The sequence below is a fragment of the Marmota flaviventris genome, assembly GCF_047511675.1.
Source record: "Marmota flaviventris isolate mMarFla1 chromosome 5 unlocalized genomic scaffold, mMarFla1.hap1 SUPER_5_unloc_3, whole genome shotgun sequence".
Taxonomy (NCBI): domain Eukaryota; kingdom Metazoa; phylum Chordata; class Mammalia; order Rodentia; family Sciuridae; genus Marmota; species Marmota flaviventris.
Window position 1 is genome coordinate 396,557 of NW_027287681.1, and position 21,771 is coordinate 418,327.

The 21,771-nt window shown below is 35.9% G+C and overlaps 1 protein-coding gene across 3 annotated transcripts in view; it reads right to left on the minus strand.

The window, feature by feature from the left end:
* Nucleotides 1–11,500: 11,500 nt before the first annotated feature.
* LOC114103590 (serum response factor-binding protein 1) overlaps nt 11,501–21,771 on the minus strand; it is a 65,040-nt gene continuing 54,769 nt past the window's right edge. For 2 of the 3 annotated variants that reach the window (XM_027949336.2, XM_027949334.2), the window contains 3 exons: nt 20,917–21,628; nt 12,734–12,774; nt 11,502–12,243 (listed from right to left, as the gene is read on the minus strand). In XM_027949336.2, coding sequence (XP_027805137.1) covers nt 12,059–12,243; nt 12,734–12,774; nt 20,917–21,628 — 938 coding nt within the window. In that variant the 3' untranslated portion in view covers nt 11,502–12,058. Of the gene's footprint in view, nt 12,244–12,733; nt 12,775–20,916; nt 21,629–21,771 lie in introns of all 3 variants that reach the window. The other variant, XM_071607153.1, reaches the window with a different exon arrangement.

Consider the following 21,771-nt stretch of genomic DNA (forward strand, 5'->3'; position numbering starts at 1 on the left):
CTCGACATTCATTTTTGAGTTATAAAAATACACCTCAGAAAGAGAAATAGAGCTTAATATCTTAAAAGATACATATCTAAATCAAAAAGTCAATATCCATGTATGTGGAAGCACTTAGAAACATTCTCATTAAAGTTGAAAACATAAGGAGGTTCATTTTCATGCTATTATTTTATTTACTGGAGTTACTAGTTATTCAAATCAGGCAAGAGAAAGTTATAAAATTAGAAAGGAGCAGGTAAAATTATTACTATTTTTAGTAATATAATTTTAACTTCTAAAAAAGCATTATCAACAACTGAGTAAACTTTTTAAATTAACATTTATTTATTCATTCATTTATTTATTTGGTACTAGGGATTGAATTCAGGGCACTCAACCACTAAGCCACATCCCCACCCCCTATTTTGTATTTTATTTAGAGACAGGGTCTCATTGAGTTGCTTAGAGCCTCTCTGTTGCTGAGGCTGGCTTTGAACCTGCAATCCTCTTATCTCAGTCTCCTGAGCTGCTGGGATTACAGGTCTGCGCCACTGCACTCAGCCTGAGTAAATATTAAAAACATTGAGAGTTTTATAAGGTGAGTATGAAAATCAGTATACAGAAGTTCATAACCTTCACATATGCCAACAACAAGCAGAAGATAAAATATCAGACCCCATTAATAACATGGAAAAAATGTTTGGAAAAAAATACAATGAAAATCATGGTAGGCAAATAGGTAATTCTCCCATTTGACAAATGAAAAACTACAAATCTGTAACAAAACAGATCAAGAGCTTAAAATAAATATAGTAAAAATAGTAGATCATAGAAATTAAAATAAATGGCTATGTGAATTGTTTTCACTTCAAATTAATGATGATAAACTTCAAATGGTACCTTAGTACTGTCCAGTAATCATGCTGCTTTCTTATTTCAAATAGTCAATCATACTTTCTGTAGAGGACTGATTCATACTTTTTCCTCTATAACCATGTTCATCACCTTTCTCTTATTTGCATTGCTACTTACCCACGTCCAAGTCACATCTCTGTCATGGATTATTCTAAAAGCCTCCTAAATGGAGCTGCAACTATTCAGCCATTTGGATTCATTGATAAACTGAAAACATTTATATATAGTCATGACTATTTATTCAAGTATTTATAGGATTTTTTTTTTTTTAAAGAAAACATTTAACCTACTATGTACCAAATACGGTTCAAATTTGGGACATGGCAGAGAAGAAAACAAATTCCTTCTACTCACAAAACCTACATTCTAAATGAAGGAGTCTGAAAACAACATGAATCTATAGATGTCAGGTGAATAGGATAGAAGTAAAGTAAAGCAAGCAGGAAGGACTAATCAGCTGATATTTGTTTAGAGACCTGGACCTGCAAGACTAAGGGAGGGAGCCTTGTAGTTATCAAAGTGCTCAAGAAAGTAAATCTAGGTATATTAATAATGTAATTATAATACTTACAAATCTAAAAGTCTAATACTGTCTGACAACCTCTCTTTTAACACAGGTGGTGCCTGTGATTAAAACATTTCAGAACAAACTCAGACCCATTTCAGACATGAGCTCAATTGACTGTTGGTAGTGTATTTGAAGGCTGTGAACTCTTGTGTGTGATAAAGCTAAGCTAACTATTGAGTATTCATACCATGTTTAGTTTAAAAATAAACACAAATAACCCTCTTCCCTTCGTTGACCCTCCAAATTTTGGCCATCTTTACTGAAAACATCCTTTTAATTTTATCCTGAAAACAACATGGAGAATGACTTTCTTTCAAAACAAGTTTCCCTTGAAGAGAAACACATGTTCAAAGTACAAACAACATTCCAGTATCTAACTTAAGGTTACTTAATTTCTGCAAAATGATATCATACTTAGACTACTAAATGTATTATCTGTTCTATAATTCTGTAATTTAGACCCATTCATAGAAGCAAACCCACTTTTTTTTTTTTTTTTTTGGTACCGGGGATTAAACTCAGGGCACTCAACCACTGAGCCACATCCCTAACCCTATTTTGTATTTTATTTAGAGATGGGGTCTCACTGAGTTGCTTAGTGCCTCGCTTTTACTGAGGCTGGCTTTAAACTCATGATCCTTCCGCCTCAGCCTCCAGAGCACCTGGGATTACAGGTGTGCACCACTGAGCCCAGCTCAGACCCATTTAAAGAAAAAACATTTGTAGTTGTAGATGCATAGCATACCTTATTTTGTTTATTTTTATGTGGTGCTGAGGATCAAACCCAATGTTTCACACGTACTAGGCAAGTACTGTGCCACTGAACTACATCCCCCGCCTCCATTTTTTTTTTTTTTAATGCAACTAGAGAACAACAGAGTACTAGGCCCAACATACTAGGGTGAGATTTTTTTTTTTTAAATAAGTGCCATCTGGTAGAGTGAACATGGTGGACAGAGAAGACGTGTCTGTAGTAGTTATGAGATCAGTCTGGCAGACAGTTTGAAGTTCTATGATCTAGGAATGAGAGCATTCCTTTTATTTCAGTTTTGCTACTGGAAAAGTTACTTGTTCATTGTTCTTTGTAGTGTTGGATCCATCCTCTTGGGTTCCCATTATCACCCTAAGCCACATCTGAAATGAATGATGTGGAGAGTAATGTCCTTTGATAGGCCTTTATAATTTTCATTACCGACTTCATTATTGAGGAGGTTTAGGAGCCCCACATATATATTTTTTTATTTCTATGTGAGGGCGGAATGCATTACAATTCTTGTTACACATATAGAGCACAAATTTTCCTATCTCTGGTTGTATACATAGTATATTCACACCAATTCATGTCTTTATACAGGTACTTTGGATAATAATGATCATCACATTCCACCATCATTTCTAACTCCATGCCCCCTTCCCTTCCCCTCCAACCCCTCTGCTCTATCTAGAGTTCATTTATTCCTCCCATGCTCCCCCTCCCTACTCCACTATGAATCAGTCTCCTTATATCAGAGAAAACATTCAGCATTTGGTTTGTTTGGGATTGGCTAACTTCACTTAGCATTATCTTCTCTAATTCCATCCATTTACCTGCAAATGCCATGTTCTGATTCTTTTTTATTGCTGAGTAATAATCCCTGTGTATATATGCCACATTTTTTTAATCCATTCAACTACTGAAGGGCATCTAGGTTGGATCCAATTTAGCTATTGTGAATTGTGCTGGTATATGATGGAAAATTCAAAGGCTTCTGAAGTTCAGTCCTGCAGTTTCCTTGGTGTTACAAATAAGCAGATTGTTGTTGTTTGAGAGGCATCCTGTCAATTACATACACTTGTAGCAGCTCCCAAGGTTCTTTCCTAAATATCATTCTCAAGCTTGCCTTATTTCTTTCCTCTTTTTCCTCCACACCTTAAGGCTGTTATATTTATGAGGAAATATACATCCTTACTCCTATCTATACTGGCTGTAGGAGTCCTTTTTTGGAGAAGGGGAAAGTGATTTATTGAAGAGGGAAACAGACTGAGGGAGGGAGAGAAAGAGGCAGAAAAGGAGGAAGAGCTGAAGCTGGAAGACTTCAGGAAACTTTATGCACAATTTCTTATCATTTGGGACTATAGGCGATAGGTTTTCCATCCTTTTGCTTTTTGTTTTACTTGTAGACCAGCAAATGATTGCCATAGTTCACCTCCTTTTTTTTTTTAAAAAAAAAAAATTGATAAATGCAAACAATACAACCAATATCCCAATTTTTAATCTTTTCCCCTAGAGCTATTGGGTCAGCAGTTATGTGGTCCACTTTCCAAGTAATTACAAACGACCCCTTTGTTGTTTTGTCCCTGTATGACATGAATCTCCAGTTTCTAGCCCTGTATATTAACTAACTTTCATTTGGACCCCTAAATTACATATGAGGTCTTCCCCCACCCCAAGCAGCATCATTCTTCCAGTGACAATTTCTGCATCAAAATGATTCTACTTGTGCTGCTTCCTAAAAATCTAAAAATTTCAGTGTCTTAATACAACAGATGTTCCTTTGATGAAATGGAGAAAAGCATCTCACAGATCTTCAGGCCGAGAGTTGTTCCTCCATTTTAAAAGTGGGGAGTGGCATCTACTGTCTTGCTGGGAGTTGGCACTCAGTTGAGGAAAAGAAAAGATGTTATGGGCTAGACATGGAAGTGGTTTACTTAGATTTCTCCCACATTCTACTTGAGACCTATGCAATTCTTGAGTCCCAGGACCCAAACCTAATTTCAAGAGAGAATGGGAAACAGATTAGTTGAGAATTAATTGGTTTGCCTATCTCTGCCAGGATGCACAAGGAATAAATTCCACATGAATTAAAGACTTAAATGTAAACATAAACCTAGAGGAAAACACAGCACTGGAGGAAAATATAGTAGGATTATTTGGGCGTGTCATTAATTTTACAGGGCATAAGAGTTTTCATAGATGCTGGCAGGAGACATGAGGTCCTGGATCAGAGACGAGGGATATTACTACGTATGGCAAAGACAATATCCAGAGTGTGATGCTTGTGCTAGTTCCTTATTGGATGGGGATGGCAGTGGGTGAGACCACTCTAAGGCTTAATGATTCACTAGAAACACTCATAGGACTCAGAAAATGCTGTTGTACTCACAGAATGGTTTCTACAGTGAACGGATATAGATTAAAATCACCATATGGAAAAGGTGCATGGAATGAATAGCAGGTGCAAGTTTCCATGTGTCCTCTCCCAGTGGAGTCATATACACACATTCCCAGTTATGATGTAACAGTATGCATGAAATGTTGCTTATCTGGGAAACTCAGCTGAACCTTAATGCCCAGGGGGTCAATTACTTGGATATGAATTGTCAACCTGATGGACTTCAGTTACTCAGACTTCAACCTCCCAGAGCAAAGAAATATTCAATAGAAATCACATTATTAGCATTAACTATCCAATCAATTTGGCATACTGTGGTCTATAGGCTCAGTGGTTGTCACCTAGGAGGGGCCAAGAGTCAGACAGGCTTTGCTCAGGATATGCTTCATTCTTTCAGCAATAATGTCACAACCTATGAGAAGTATTGCCAAGTAGAATGCTCACCTGAACCTTGATGTTCTTTTTTTTTTTTTTTTAAATTGGGGCCAATCACATAGACATGAATGACATACATAACTGACCTTAGCTACTCAGTGTCCAGTTTCCACTGCACAGACAGGGACTTATCATAAATTATGTTGTCAGATAAACCATCTCATGAAATTAGTATCAGATGAACCAAGGCCAACTTATACATACAAAAACATTTTTATCAGGCAGAACAACAAGGGCGAGTCTGAAAGGTAGGCAAATCTTGGGAATGTGAACACTGAGTAAGCCTGATGGGTTAACCCTATATGCCCACATTCTCCAGTGTCCTTTCTCCAGAGGAAACCACAAAGGACCACAGTTGGATACCTGCACATAAAGTAGATTGCAGTGTAGAAATACCAAGTTTGACTGATTTTTGTCCTAGGGAGGTGTTACTCACCCCTCAAGGTTGGTCAGTACAAACACAACCCTGAGAAATAACCCAGATGAAGAGCAAACAGGGCTTTGCATTCTTGGCAGATTCAGGAAGAACAGAGGATGTTCAAGGCTATGGCAGAGTGCCTTTTCCAATAAAGATACTCTCTTAAGAAGACAGAAAGCACAGATGAGAACACTGAAGTGAATTATGAATTTGATTATGTAAAACACTTTTAGAGCATAAAGGATAGTATAAAGATGAAAGCAGGTCAAGCAACATAGGAAGCTGGAAAGATTATTACTCCTACTCTAAAAATTCTAACTGGATAAATTACAAAATCATAATTTGTCTTTAATCCAGAGAGATGAGGTGGTAAAAAAAACAGAAATCTAATGAAGTACAGATACCTCCAGTAAGTGACAAGATAATAACTGGCTCACATGTTAAAGAACACAGAAGGAAGATAGGATAGCCCTACGGCTAAACTTTTTGGTGAATTGCTACAGTTGAGTATGAGCTAACTTGAGACTATAAAGTCCTTAATAATAAGGGAAGTTTCATATTCACTCCTAAGCTAATGGAGATAAGCCTATAGTGGACACTCAGGAGAAAGAAGACAGAGTTAAGGCAAAGTATATTGGATAGTTTGTCTCTTAGATGTGTTCTACTGAGGAAATCTGGCTATTTCTACTAAAACATACTAAAACCAAAAATCAAAACATCAGATTATTAAGAAATTGTTCTGGTACATGCAGTGAAGGCGAATTGAAAGCATTAATTTCAAATTGATCATATCACATAAATTCAGCCAAATATGAGTCCAACATATAACAAACTCCACTCCTGGTCCTGCACTTTGCTTTATTTGTTCAATGAGACTTGATGTTTGGGGTATATGAGTAACCAAAATACCTAAATAAGATCTACTTAGAGAAGGAAAAGTTTACTTTGGGCTAATGATTTCAGAGATTCAGTACATGGTTGGCTGTCCCCATTTCTTTGGGCCCAAGGTGAGGCAGACCATCATGGTGGAAGTGGGTGGTGGAGAAAAACTGCTCAGTTCAAGGCAGTCAGGAAGGCTGAGAGCAAGGTGCTGGGGACAAAATGTAAACCCCACAGGCATACCTCCAATGACCACTTTCTCCAGTTACACCCTACTTGCTCACAGTTACCACCCAGTATAGCTGTCCTTTCATATCGTTAGTCCATCAAATAGATTAATCCACTGCATAGGCTATAGCTCTCATAATCTAATCATGATCTTTCTGGTGACACTTCATATCTTAGCCATACAGTATGCATGATGCCAAGAGGTGATACAAAATGTAAGCTGGGATAATTACAGTTAATCTGAGAAAATTGAAAACCAAGAAGAGGCCGAAAGTTGTATAACCACCCATGAATTAGAAGATATTGTAGAATCAGAATGAAATATGCACTGTAAAATAGGCAGCAAAAAGTTTGGGCAGAATGGTGCTAATGACTTCCAAATAACCAATAGCTGGTTGATTGGTAGTGTATAATACAAAAAACCCCTAGAATTTGACCTGCTGGGACAAAAAGTTTAACTGATCCAATAAAACTTCCCTTGATGGTGTAGGCCTAAGAGAGAAGGGGGATGTTTTGCAAAATATACAAATTCCTCTGGGAATCTACCCACTGAAAATAACCTTATGTCACAGGAAGGAAATCAAACACCATCACCCAGGAAGCAGGTGAAGATTCACTGTGCCCAGAGTATTAGTTAGGTTTTATAACTGGAAGAGGAGTAAGAAACTTCTGAAAAAAAGACTCAAGGGAGGTTTAGCTGCCACAAAGAAAAGGGGCAGAATCGGTGAGAAGCTATGATCCTAAGATCCAGCCACAATTCTATATGTTTCAAAACTACAGATAATGTTTTAAGCACCAAGAGCTCAAAAAATTCTTAACATGAGTTCTTTTCTGAGAAATGTTAGAAAACTAACTTCATCAAAACAAGACCAGGGATACTTTTCAGAAATTTAGAATTCAACACTCTCAATCACAAATCTAATATTAAAACCAAGGTGGTGACAGGGTAGATAATGTGATAATGTTCTGTCATGTTAAATTATTATGATGAAGTAAAAATAATGCAACTAAAAATTGGAAAATGGAGGTGTTAAAAGGAAATCTGAGAAAATACATTAACTAATATTTAGGTGACTAATAAAAAATGGCATTAAAAGTAGATAATTCAGATGCCAAATTTTGAAAAGAGGGGACTAAGGGCATTAAAAAAGGTACAAGCCACAACCATGAGAACAGAAATAGAAATCTTCCTAAATACCAAATTAAAGATAAAATTTCAAAAAGGAAGCCCAACAAACACTTAGCCAGGAAGATGACAACTTCCCCTTAGCCTTCACATGTTGCTTGTGAAGCACCTTAAAGTCAGACAGCATCTGCTGAGCTCTTTCATGAGTTCAGCATCTTCTCAGCTCTTTCCTGAGTCTGTGCACAGTCCTATGAATCTGCAGTCATCTCTCTGATTCCAAGGACTATGTCTGAATTGTCAAAGTACCAATAGATATTAAATTAATTTCCCCAGATTTTTATACTCATATAAATATATATTTACATATATATGTGTATATATTTAGTTGTTGATAGACCTCTATTTTTTATTTATTTATATGCAGTGCTGAGAATCAAACCCTGTGCCTCACACATGCCAGGCAAATGCACCACCGCCAAGCCCCAGCCTCAGCACCCCCAGATTTCCTTTTAAGCTTTTTGGTTAACTTAGGTTTTACCTCAATTATTATCCACTGAGACGAAGTTGATGTTGCACAATTGCCTCTAATTGTTTCTGAAAAGCTGTCTTAAGGAAAAGGGTTATCAATCTGAGCAAGCTTTGACTACTTCAAATAAGACAGCCTTGCAAGTGGTAGTCTTCCAGGACAAGCAGGTCAAAATAATGATAATTCTTAAGGAATGTGTCTTTGGAGAAATTCCAACTGTTTCTTCCCCTCTGGTATCTGCCTTTTTAAAAAAAAAAAAAAAAAAAAAAAAAACTGATTCTGGGCTTTTAGTTTTCAAGGCCATAATGGAAGAAAGTAGGAAATAGAAATGTGACAAGGTAAGATATGGTTACAATCATTGTTTTTATAGAAAGATTCAGTCATTTTCCTGAATAAATACTCCTTGAATTGATGCAAGCCTTGGATTAATTTCTGAGTTCTGATCTAATAGTTTGGACAGTTTTCTTATTGCTTTTAAAGAGAGAAGAATTTTTGGATGTTCTTATTCTGCTATTCTGGCTGTTAATACTCCAGGTAACTGTCAAAGAGTTTTAAGATCAAGCTAGATGTGGCAGTACATGCCTGTAATCCCAGCTACTGGGGAGGTTAAGGAGGACAGATTGCAAATTTGAAGTAAGTCTGGGTAATTTAGTAAGATTTTGTCTCAAAAATAAATAAAACTGGCTGGGGGATGTAGCTAGTAGTATTATAATGACTGCCTAGCATGTACGAGGCCCTGGGTTCAATTTCTCAGGACCAAAAACCAAAACAAAACAAAACACCAATATGTCTTCAGGTTAAAGGAAAAACTCTAAACAAATACTGAACTTTGGCCAGTTGATTTCTCTTTTATAGAGGAGTCTGCTAGCAAGCAATTCTGAGATGGACTACAGTGTATTTTAGGGTTGAGTAAACATGTAAATATATTGCAGAAAATGAGAACTGGCTTTCTCGCTGTTAGAGAAAGGACTTATATGTCAAAAGGACAGAGGTATTAGTTGACAAAACTCCCGTTAGCCAAATTAAGTACAATATGAGTATCAAAATAAATAATGAAGGACTTCTATTTCTTATTAACTATGGAATAACACCAAATTAAAGATAAAATTTCAAAAAGGAAGCCCAACAAACACTTAGCCAGGAAGGTGACAACTTCCCCTTAGCCTTTCTATATTAAACTAGAAAACTATAAAATATATGAAATAATGTGTTTTAGACAATGGACAATAGGCAGCATAAGATAGCAGTTCTGAGAGAAGGAAAACAAATGAATCCAGTGCCACAAGTATATCAGCTCACTGTTTGAAGAGTTTCCAAACTACAGAGAAAAAAGAAAGAAACCCCAAAGAACTTGATGGCTTCACAGAATTGAAAAGAGTTCAGGGTTCAGGTAGAACAATGTAATTGAAATTTATGAAGGCAAAGTATATTGTAGAGGAAGAAGATGCAAAGAAAGAGAGGATGTGCTCCTGATATCTCTAGAAGGGTCCCCTCAAGTAAGTGGTAGAAAACTGATTTGTGCAATGAATGTGAAGAATCCACCAAAGTCAGAGGAAAACAAACAAATAAACAAAGACATTAGAAGGAAGTGAGAACAATCCCAGCAGCTTATAAAAAGCTAGGAATAGTTTTCTGTGTACTTATTAAGCACAACAGAAAGATTTCTTAATATACAAACTACCAGGGTAGAATTATTGAAAGGTAATGTCCCAAAATAAGTGGGGTCAAATGTGCCCCAGATTAGGGCTTCTCAACCTCAGCACTGCTAAAATTTTGAGCTGGAAAGTTCTACCTTTTATGTACTGTAGAAAGTTTAGCAGCACACCTGGCCTGTATCTATTAGATGCAGTACCTTCTCTTGCATCCCTACCCTCTGGTGATAACACAAACTATTTTCAGATGCTGCCAGATGTCCCCTAATGTCTGTTCTAGGCCTACTCAAAAAGGACAAATGTGATTTTAAGTAACTTCACCACATTCCAGAAGAAAGATCCACAGTATTTTCCATGTAACAAAATCTAGCAGCCAACAAATGGAAAACTCTTCCCTCCAACTTTTCAGTTGGACCCTAATTCTTAGCTCCTTCCAATGGGGGTAAGAAGTTTTGGGCAGACTTGGCAGTCTGGAAGATAGTGCTCTCAACTTCACAGTTTATAAAAACTATAGTAGGCAGGCACAAAGACATTTTTCTTTTACTTATTTTTTTGTCATTCTAAAATTAAAATAAAAATTTAAAAGAAGTGAAATAATTTTTGCACTCAATAAAGTAAAAAAAAAAAAAGAATTCTTACATGATGTCTTAAATTCCATTGTTCTAGTTACCTAAATTCTTAAGCTTTTAAAATTGGAAGACATTACTCTTGAGGCAAATAATTCAGGCTAACCAGATGATCTTCCCTGTCATTAACAGCATTAACATGCAGGAAACATGGAATTTAGGCTTCAAGAAAATCTACCAAGCCAGGTGAGGTGGCACATGCCTGTAATCCCAGTGACTTGGGAGGCTGAAACAAGAGGATTATAAGTTTGAGCACAACCTCAGCAACTTGGCAAGACCCTTAGCAATTTAACTTAGTGAGACCCTGCCTCTAAATAAAAAATAAAAAGGGCTAAGGATGTGGCTCAGTGGTAAAGTGCCCTTGGATTATATCCCCAGTACCAAAAGAACAAACCAAAACATTGAAGCATTGTTTAGTTAAATAATAACCTTCCATTTCTTCCAGAGTAGCAAAAAGTGAAACATTTGAAGGAATATTTTAAACTATTTTCTTTTAAAATAACAGTACTGCAATGTACAAATTAGCCACTCTTAACTCTGCTCAGCCATAAGAAGAAATGCTCTTCCTTCTAGAATTTATTCTTATAAATTATAATCTACACCAGGTGGACGGAGCATGCTTATAATTCCAGCGGCTCGGGAGGCTGAGACAGGAGGGCTCGGGAGGCTGAGACAGGAGGACTGAGTTCAAAGCCAGCCTCAGCAATGATGAGGCACTAAGCAACCCTGTGAGACGCTGTCTCTAAATAAAATACAAAATAGGACTGGGGATGTGGCTCAGTGGTTGAGTGCCCCTGACTTCAATCTCTGGTACCAAAAAAGAAGAAAAAAAGCTTTTATAAGAGTAAATAAGTAAACAGTATACATTCTTGATTTAATAGAAATATTTATATGAATATAAAAATGACCTTTGGTTTTGTTGCTACATTTAAACAATTTGCCTTAGTAACTAAAATATAACTTAAAAACCCCAAATTAATTCTGAAAAACTATTTTAGAACAGTAAAGTACATGACAAGTCATTAGTAATAAATATAATAAAAAATTAATGTTTATTTATATAATTTATTTTTTGTACACCCATAATAAAGTAACTACTTTTGTTTTGCTCAAAAGAATAACTTCTAACAAAGGTAATCTACTTTAAATAACTAAGAGGTTCTCAAATTTTTTCATTACTATTTTAAATATACCTTGACATTTATTTTCATGACAAAAAAACAAACAAAAAAAAGCTGCACCAGGGAAACATACTTCATGATATGAACAAATGAGAAATCCTAACATTACTATAATTCCCAAATTCTTTTACAGAAGAAATAATCCAAGGAGTATTATTAAAAATTAATTTAAGTGTGTACTTGATTTCTGAAAGATATGTAAACATAACTTGAACTCTCACTTAGCATTCTATGACCCCTTCAATAAGACTTACTCAGATATAATGTAAAATAAGTTACATTATTAAATTAAAAAAAAAATTCCGCCCCCCAGGGGGTGGGAAAGACAGGAAAATAACTTTTAGATGGAAAGTCCAAAAAGAAGTACCGATCAATCATCAAATGTAATTTTTTTCCCCTGAAACACAGCAATTTTAGACTGTTGTTCTTTACGCCTCCTGCTTGCTTCCCAAGAAGGATGAAGAGGCAGGTGTAACTGCTGCTTTGTATTTGTAGGTCCTTTTGGTACATTCTTTTTAAATAGATTCTCAGTCTGAGGTTTGTTTTCCAGAAAATCTTGGAAAAGAAAGCAAAAATAATAAAAAAAAAATATTTTTAAATAGCATACAGAAGAAACAGATTTTTTCCTTTATCAAACCAATTTTTAAAGGATAAATTTTGCTTTATTTAAAGACAATATTTCAAAATTAACTGAAGTCCAATTTGAAGTTAAAAATTTTCATATGAACAATTAATTCTGGAACATGGTTTTTAATCTTTGTAGATAGCTGTTTATTGAGTGTCTCCCAATATATGCTGTACTGTCTTATTTAAATAGAAACACAGTCTTGCTAACATGGAAGGCAACATAACAACAACATAACATAACAACAACAACAAAAAACCAATAAAATTAAAAATTATATAATTATAAGATGTTCAGTTTCCATTTATGTGGGTGCATAAATTCATTGAGGCCAGTAAGCAATTATAATTTTTCATTCTTCAACTTTGGTAAAGCACTGCTCATTTGCATTTTGGAAGTCAAGTAGACATTGATACATACCTGGGGTGGTTTTGCTCTTTGGAGCTTGTTCTCTATAATCCCTAAAAAAGAAACACATCATTATGATTTATAAAGATTTATTTAAATCCTCATGAAGACAACATAATAAAATGGATGATAAAACTTATGCATGGGACTATCATACTCAATCATCCCACAACAATCAATAAAAGAACCCAGGTTTTAGGTACATCAAAGGTTTGCAAGATTCTAACATAAATACAGATACATAAGGGATTTTTATGCTCTCTATCCTTATAGGCCCTTCAGTTCATAACTGAAAAATATTCTAGTCTGGTTATCTTGCCTCTACTCTTGGGGCTATTTAAAGAATCCCAAGTCTTATTACAGGGAAAACAAATATAACAAAAATTAAGATTTACATTTTTTGGGAAGAGATAGTGATATGTTATTTTCAAACAAGAAAAAAATATACATTTTTGAGGCAGGACTGGGGTGTAAGTAAATATTTTAATTATTTTCAAGGGTCCAAAAGTAGTTGAGTGTCTGTTCAATATTCTTACTTCTTTTTAAAATTTTTATATCACATTTTCCTAATCTTTATTAAAGAATAATCTCTAAACTATAAATATACTGAAGATAACAGTTACTGAACAAAGTAGCTATTACTGAAGCTAACTGAACTTTACTCTAAAATGTGAAGATATACTCTATTAGGCTAAAAAGATAAATGAACTTATTGATTTTTAACAGAACAGTTGTGAAAAGCAGTGGTCAACAGCAGGGATGAAGATGACATCATCGAACAAAAAGCAGCTGGGGGCAACTGGTAGGGCAAGTGTTTCCCAACAGCACTACACAGTAAAATGAGTTTACAACGGCAGTCCTGGGCCTTCAAGAAAATCCACCAAGCCAGGTGAGGTGGCACATGCCTGTAATCCCAGTGACTTAAGAGGCTGAAACAAGAAGATTCCAAGTTTGAGCACAGCCTCAGCAACTTGGCAATGTCCTTAGGAACTTATTGAGACCCTGTCTCTAAATAAAAAATGAAAAGGGTTAAGGATGTGGCTCAGTGGTAAAGTACACCTGGGTTAAATCTCCAGTTCCAAAAAAACCAAAACAAAACAGCAACAAACAACCCTCACCAAAAAAAACCACAAACAACAAATCCCCCACCATACCATATTCTTTTCAGAAAGTTCTATTTAAATAGAGAGAGAGATGTGCAATATTTTCAAAAGTTTTTCATGAAAGACTAACTTCAAGTTTCAAAATTTTGATAACTGAAGGAATAACAAGTTAGGTAGGCATATTATTTGGCTATAATATCTCATTTAATTTTAACGATGAAGCTGGACAAATGTGGCATTGCCATGAGTGTATCTGTTTGTTACCCTATTATAAAAGCGAATCAAGTCTAAAAACAGGATGGAGTGAACAAACTAAAATTATTCATGGGAGATGGTCTCTTCCCTCACTTTATTTGATGTTTATTATTATTTTTTAAAGTAAGGATTAGAATCCAGAAGATGGTGAACTAAAGGAAGATGTATCCCATGTTATGTCATGGCAGTAGATGTACAGCTTCTCAGCAAGGTTGCTGAAAGTGGGATCTCACTAAATTTTAATATTGTACACTCAAAGCCACTTAAGGGACTTAGAAATTTGGGTACAATAAATAAAGAAAAAAGAGTTCATCAAAGATAACCAGCAGCTGCAGTGCAATTTCCCAAGACTAGCAGGAGGGGGATCAAAGTCTTGGTACAGAGAAACCCGAGATAAAAAATGTTGCCTAGTCTTAACTGATCCAGAGGCTGCACTGCACACTGATACTCGAAAAGCACATTATGTATCTTAACTGGCCACAGAGAGATGAGGCAGAAGCCATCTGGGGTGAGTGTGGGGCTGCCGTGACTACTGGACCAGGGGGATCAGGAAAAAAACAAAAAACTGCAGCCAGAATATCCTGGCAGGTGCCTATGGAGGGGCCTAGGCTGGGTGTAATAGAACATGAAACAGGACAGAGTAGACTACTATATCTCGTGGGGTTCCATATGGAAGGGCAAAAGGGAGTCCAACTTGCTTTTCCTTTGTGTTGCTGAAGCAGGCTGATGCATTTGAGTGGGGTGATGGGGTGGGGTGGAGGGTCCTGTGGGTGGTGATGAATACACTCAGGGTCTAAGCCCAGGAAGACCATGCTCCTGGGCAGCAGTGAGTGAAGCATTGGCCCTCTGCCCCACGAGTGGATTTCTTGGGAGGCTTCTGAGAACCGGACCCAAAGAAGAGATCAGCTACTGTCTAGCCCTAGGAGTAGGCTGATTCAGTCTCTCTAAAGCAGGGACCACCCAACAAAGCTCCTGAGGCCTGATTAGACCTCAGCCCCACCTGCTGGAACTCTTCTCACAGAATGCTGCAGAAGCAGAACCCTGGGAGTGCACCACTGTGAACTGGTCCAAATGGATAAAACTCTAAGTGTTAATACTTCCTAATCCATCCCACCTCAAACTGGCGAGAAGGGAAGCTGAGTCTTGTATCAAACAGCGTCAATCTTTGTCCATTCCAACTAGCAGCAGCTCAAAGAGCAATGCAAAAACAGGAAGGGATTAAAATCCCCTAACCCTTGCTCTATCAGTACATAACTCAAGAAGAATTAGAAAGATTGGTGGATGTATGCAGTGACCACCCAGTCTGGTCAACTATTTTGACTACCTCAGTTAAGAAGGTTCCTTCATTTTAAAACAAATAAAAATTTTTATATTATTTTTTAAATTCTTTCTGTGTATGTGTGAGCATATATGTGTGTGGAATTCTGGCTGTGTTGACTGCATAAGGAATATATAAACATACACTTATTTCTTTTTCTCTCATTTTTAAATGTAATTATTTTTACTAGCATTATATTTTGAGGGTTTGGGTTTATTGGATTGTATATTTTTATTTGGTTTTGTATTATTTGCATTTGTTTATTTCTTTCTTCTCCTGTTAACTGCCAAATTCTTTTGTTCTCTCTTTCCCAATACACTGCTGCTTCTATTTTTCCCCTCCTTCCGTATAAACGTCAGTTCCTACATCTCTTCTGAATTCTCTGTTCACTTTTGAAAACGTAGTCTTTATTAACTTCCTGACACATTTCCTTTTCCCCTAAATAACTATATTTCTGCCATCTTTCAGAACTAATTGGTCTATTTAATTCCTGTACCTATCATTAATGGTCATATAATCATTACTGCTGTGAATGATATAGTATATACCTACTATTTGCTGTAAAGCCAGTTCTAGTTCATGGTTGTTACCATTATTCTTTAATGGTGGCAAATTTAACAATGTATTGTTTGTTGTTTGCAATGATTGGTACTACTGTTTATTTTGCCCCACTCTGTGAGGTGTTGGGAACCTAATGGGACATTTAAAGTTCAAAGGTATAAAGACTGCAGTTGAACTAAACATTCCCTCACATTACCCCAATTCAAGTGAGGAGACAAAAAGCCTCAAACCAACAACAAAGACCCAAGGAGGAACAATCAGAGAGGAAACTCAGGTCCCAGCATTTGGCATCTATGCATACATCAAAAACACAGATAAGTCTCAGAACAAATAAAATAATTACACACTGAAGGACACGCCCAAAGGAAGAGGTAAAGAAATTGCCTCAATCAATGCACCAGTCCAAGACTTCTGAAAACCTAAGAAAACAGGGAAACAAATCTTCCCCGAAATTTCATAATGCCCCAACAAAGGATCCCACTGATAATGAGGCAGACAAAGCCTACAGGTAGATTATAAAAAACTGATTATTGAAATGTTCAACGAATAAAAGAAGATCTAAGGAAGGAATTAGGAGAACAATTACAAATATGAAAGACCATTTTAAAAAAGAAACAGAAACAGTAAAAAGAAACCAAGCAGAACTTCTAGAAAGTAAAAATTCAATTGAAGGCATCACTAACAGATAAGAAAACAGAACCTCAGCCCTTCTGAAGACAGAACTTCAAGACAGGGTATATGGTCTTGAGTAAAATAAAGGGAAAAAAGTTATAGAACATGACTAGAATACACAAGAACTTTGGGACAACTTTAAAAGACCAAACCTGAGACTCACTGGGATAGAAAAGAATATGGAAATACAAACTGAAGGCACAAAGAACATTTTCAATGAGATAGTTACAGAAAACTTTTCCCATATCAGAAATGAGATAAACATCCACATAAAGGAGGCTTACAGGACCCCAAATAAGAAGCTTACCAAGACATATCATAATCAAAATGCCTAATACAGAAAATAAGGAAAGAATATTAAAAGCTGCAAGAGAGAAACACCAGGCCACATTTAGAGGCAAACCAATAAGGCTCACTTTCAATTTCATAGCTCAGATGCTAAAATCAAGGAGGGCATGGAATGAGATATTCCAAACCCTAAAAGGAAACAACTGCCAGCAATGTTACTATACCAAGCAAAGCTCAGTTTCAAATTAAAAGGGGGAAATAAAAACTTTCCATGACAAGAATAAACTAAAAGAATTCATGAGTACCAATCCAACACTACAAAGAATACTTAGACAAACTGCAAAAAAGGACCTGAAAATCAATTTCCAAAGCTCCAAAACACAGAAAGTTCAATAGACAAATAATCCACTAAATGAGAATTAAAACAGGATAAAATATAGCAAAAACAAGCAAACAAACAAAAAAACAAAATGGAAGAAAATCACAAACACAAATCTACACTAATGCTGAATGTTAGTGATTTCAACTCTCCAAATAAAAGACACAGGTAGGAGAATGGATCAGAAAACAAGATCTAACAATAACAATATGCTGTCTATAAGAGGTTCATCTTATAGGCAAAGACATCCACAGGCTGAAGGTACTAGGATGGCAACATATATTCCATACATAAGGACGAAGAAAATAAGCAGGAATAGCTAGTCTCTTAGGTGACAAAGTAGGTTTCAGGCAAATATTAATTAGAAGAGACAAGAAGGCTACTATATCCTAGTCCTAATCAAGGGAATAATCCAACAAGAAGATAATAGTACACATTTATGTCCCAAATGTCAACATACCCAGTTACATGACATTAAATCTACAAAGACCCCAATACAATACTGGGTGATTCCAACACACCCATCACCAACAGACAGGTCATTAAAACATAAAAATCAATACAGATATCTCCAACCTAAACAATATAAATCAAATGGACCTAATGAATAGCTACATAATATTCTACCCCAAAACAGCTGAATTCACCTTCTCAGCTGTACATGAAACTTTTTTCAAAATAGGTCACATCCTAGACCACAAAGCAAATCTTAGCAAAACAACAACATTAATCCCACATATCCTATCAGATCATAATGGAATGAAGCAAGAGATCAACAGCAAGAAAAATAATAGAAACTACTTGGACACATGGAGATCAAACAACACTCATTTAAATGAAGACTAGATCAAAGAAGAAAGGAGACTAGAAATCAAAAATTCTCAGAAATGAATAAGTACATAGATACAATGTATCAAAATCTCTGGGACAGTAATGAAAGCAGCTCTAGGAGGAAAACTGATGGCACTGAGTGCTTACATTAAAAAAATTAGATCCCAAATAAGTAAGTTTATGGTCCACTTCAAGTCCTTAGAAAAGTAAGAACAAAGTAATTTCCAAACCAGGAAAAGGCAGGAAATAATTAAGACCAGAGTCAAAAATCAAATGAGTTGGTTCCTTAAAAATATAAATAAGATTGAGAAACTCTTAGCCAAACTAACCAAAAGAAAGAGTGAGAAGAAGCAAATCAACAAAATCAGAGATGAAAACAGACTGTTTATCACCACAGACCCTTCTGAAATCCAAAGGATTATCAAAACCTATTTTGAAAATTTATACTACAATAAACTGGAAAATCTGAAAAGCACTGACCAATTTCGAGACACATATGACCTGCCCAAATTGAATCAGAAGATATAGAAAATCTAAACAGACCAATATTAAATAATAAAATTCAAAGAGAAATTAAAAGCCTTCCAAAAAAGCAAAGCCCAGGACCTGATGGATTCTCAGCTGAGTTCTACCAAACCTTTACAGAAGACCTAACACCAGTCTTTCCCAAATTATTCTATGAAAATGGGAGAGAACACACCCAAATACATTTAATGAAGCTATTATAACCCTGATACCAAAATTATACAAGATGCAACAGGAAACAAAATTACAGATCAATGATGAACATAGATGCAAAATACTTAATAAAATATTAGAAAACTGCATTCAAAAACACATCAAAAAGATAATACATCATGATCAAGTTGTTTTCATTCCAGGGATGCAAGGTTGGTTCAATATATGCAAATTAATAAATGTAATTCATCACTTAAACAAATTATGGATAAAAATCACATGATCATCTCAATAGAGGCAGAAAAAGGCCTTTGTATGGTCAAAGATACTACCAAGAGCAATACACAGATTCACTGCAATCCCCATAATATTCTTCATGGGGTTAGAACAAACAAATTCTTAATTGGAAGAGTAAGAGAATCAGAGTAGCCTAAGCAATAATAAGCAAGAAAAGCGAAGCAGGAGGCATCACAGTACCTGATGTGAAATTATACTACATAGCTGTTGTAACAAAAATCAGCATTGTATTGGCATCAAAATAGACATGAAGAACAATGGAATAGAACAGAAGACAAAGAGACAAATACACATACTTTTAGCCATCTTTTAAAAAATGGTGCTGGGAAAACAGGATAGATTTATGTATAAAAATGAAAACAGACCCTCCCTCCCAACAAAACTCAAACTGAAATGGATGAAAAACTTAGGAGTTCCACCAGAAACTTCACAACTGCTAGAAGAAAACATAAGAATGATCAACACTTCATCATGTAGGTGCTGGTACTAACTTCCTTAAGACCTCCAAAGTGCAAGAAATAAAACCAAGAATCACTAAGCGGGATGCCTTCAAATTAAAACATATTTGTACAGCAAAGGAAATGATTAAAAGAGCATGAGAGTGAAAAAAAAGCCTACAGAATGGGGGAAAAATCTTGGCCAGCTACCACTCCCATAGGGGACTAATAACCAGAATATACAGAACTCAGAAAAGTTAATGCCAAAAAAACCAAATAACTCAACCAATAAATGGACAAAGAATTGAACAGAAACTTCTCAAAAGAAGAAACACAAAAGGCCAACAAAATAAATGAAAAAATGTTCAACATCTACAGCAATCAGGAGAATGCAAATCAAAACTAATAAAATTTCATCTTATTCCAGTTCAGAATGTCAATGATCAAGAATGAATAATAATAAGTGCTAGTGAGGTTGCGGGAAAAAGAAACATTTGTACATAGTTGGTGCAGATTAGCATAACCACTCTGGAAAGCAGTATAGAGATTCCTCGAAAAACTAGGAACAGAATTACCATAAGACCCAACTATCGCACTTGGTATATTCCTAAAAGATCTAAAGTCAGCATACTACAGCTATACAGTCACCTCAATGTTTACAGATGCACAATAGCTAAATTATGGAATCAAACCAAATGCCCATTAATAGATGAATGAATTAAGAAATTGGGATATATGTGTACACAAACACACACACACTATGGAGTTATACTTAGCCATCAAAAAGAATGAAATTACAGGGGCTGGGGTTGTGGCTCAGAGGTAGAGTGCTTGCCTAGCATGCATGAGGCACTGGGCTCAATCCTTAGCACCACATAAAAATAATTTATTGGTGCACTAATCTGTGTCCACCTATAACTAAAAAATAAATATTAAAAAAAAGAATGAAATTACAGTATTTGCTGGTAAATGGATAGAAACAGAAAATATCATGCCAAGTGAAATATGCCAAACTCAGAAACTCAACTGAATGTTTTCTCTCACATATGGAAGTTAGAGCAAAACAAAGAGAAGGAGGAAGGAAGGATAGGCTAATACAAAGAACCAATCAAATACACTAATGGATGAGTGAAAGGAAGTCAAGTAGAGGAAGGAAAATTGGAGAGGGAAGGAGGGACAGGACAGAAAAGGGCGGTGGCTGGGTGTGTGTGTGTGTGTGTACACATGCGCGTGTGCATGCGTGTGCCATAAACTGATATCAATTTCCATGCATGTGTGAGTTTGTCAGGATGAACCCAACTACAATGTACAACTATAAAGTTCTAAATTAAAAAAATAAGTACTAATAATTATTTCAGAATAAAAAATAACCTTACCTTCTAGAGGTTTTAGATCCAGACAAAGAATGGAAAAACACTGATTCTAACTTCCTGGCTTCTGTACTTGGCTTGTTTTTGTCATTTCTTACATTCAAATGGGTTTCATGAGTCTCTTCCTTGGGTAAAAATTGGAGGGGTTTTTGTTCCTTAGCTGAAGAATGGCAACTACTTTCTTTCCTTCCTGTCCGCCTGGCTTTCCCAATGAAAAAGTCATCACCGCTATCACTATCCTCGGACATGGAAGACTGTTTGTAGAACCTTTCTTCTGTGCTGTCATCAAAATACACCTTTTCCTCTTCATGTAATTCTTCTTCGCTATCACTGTTACCATCAACTGAGCTATCAGACCCCTTCATTATTTTTGTTTGACTTAATGTTTTCATTTTTGTTTCAGCAGGTGTGTGCTCAGGTTGACAAAGAACTACAGAATCCTCTCCCAAAGGCTTTGACAGAGATTCTGTAATGTTTACTGCTTTGGATCCATGTTCTACCTTGGCTATTTTTTCCTTTGAATTATTTGTTGGTTTCTTTGCCTGTATTTTGGCTTCTTTCACTTTCTGCTCACTGGTGATAGTTTCTTCAGGCTGTAATTTCCTTGCATCATCATTTGAACACAAAGTGTCTTTATAATGATTTTCTTCTGAAGTATTCTTTGATGAGTCAACTTTGGTAGCATTTTGTCTTGCATCTTTAAAGGCTTGGACAGCAGCTGCAAGAAAAACAGTACATGACTTATTTCAGCATTGAAACATATAAAACATCACTGTTTTAGGACAGAAATTCTTAAATTATTTGGAAACATTTAAGAGGAAAACTTGAATTTATAATGAAATATTTAAAATGAGATAATTA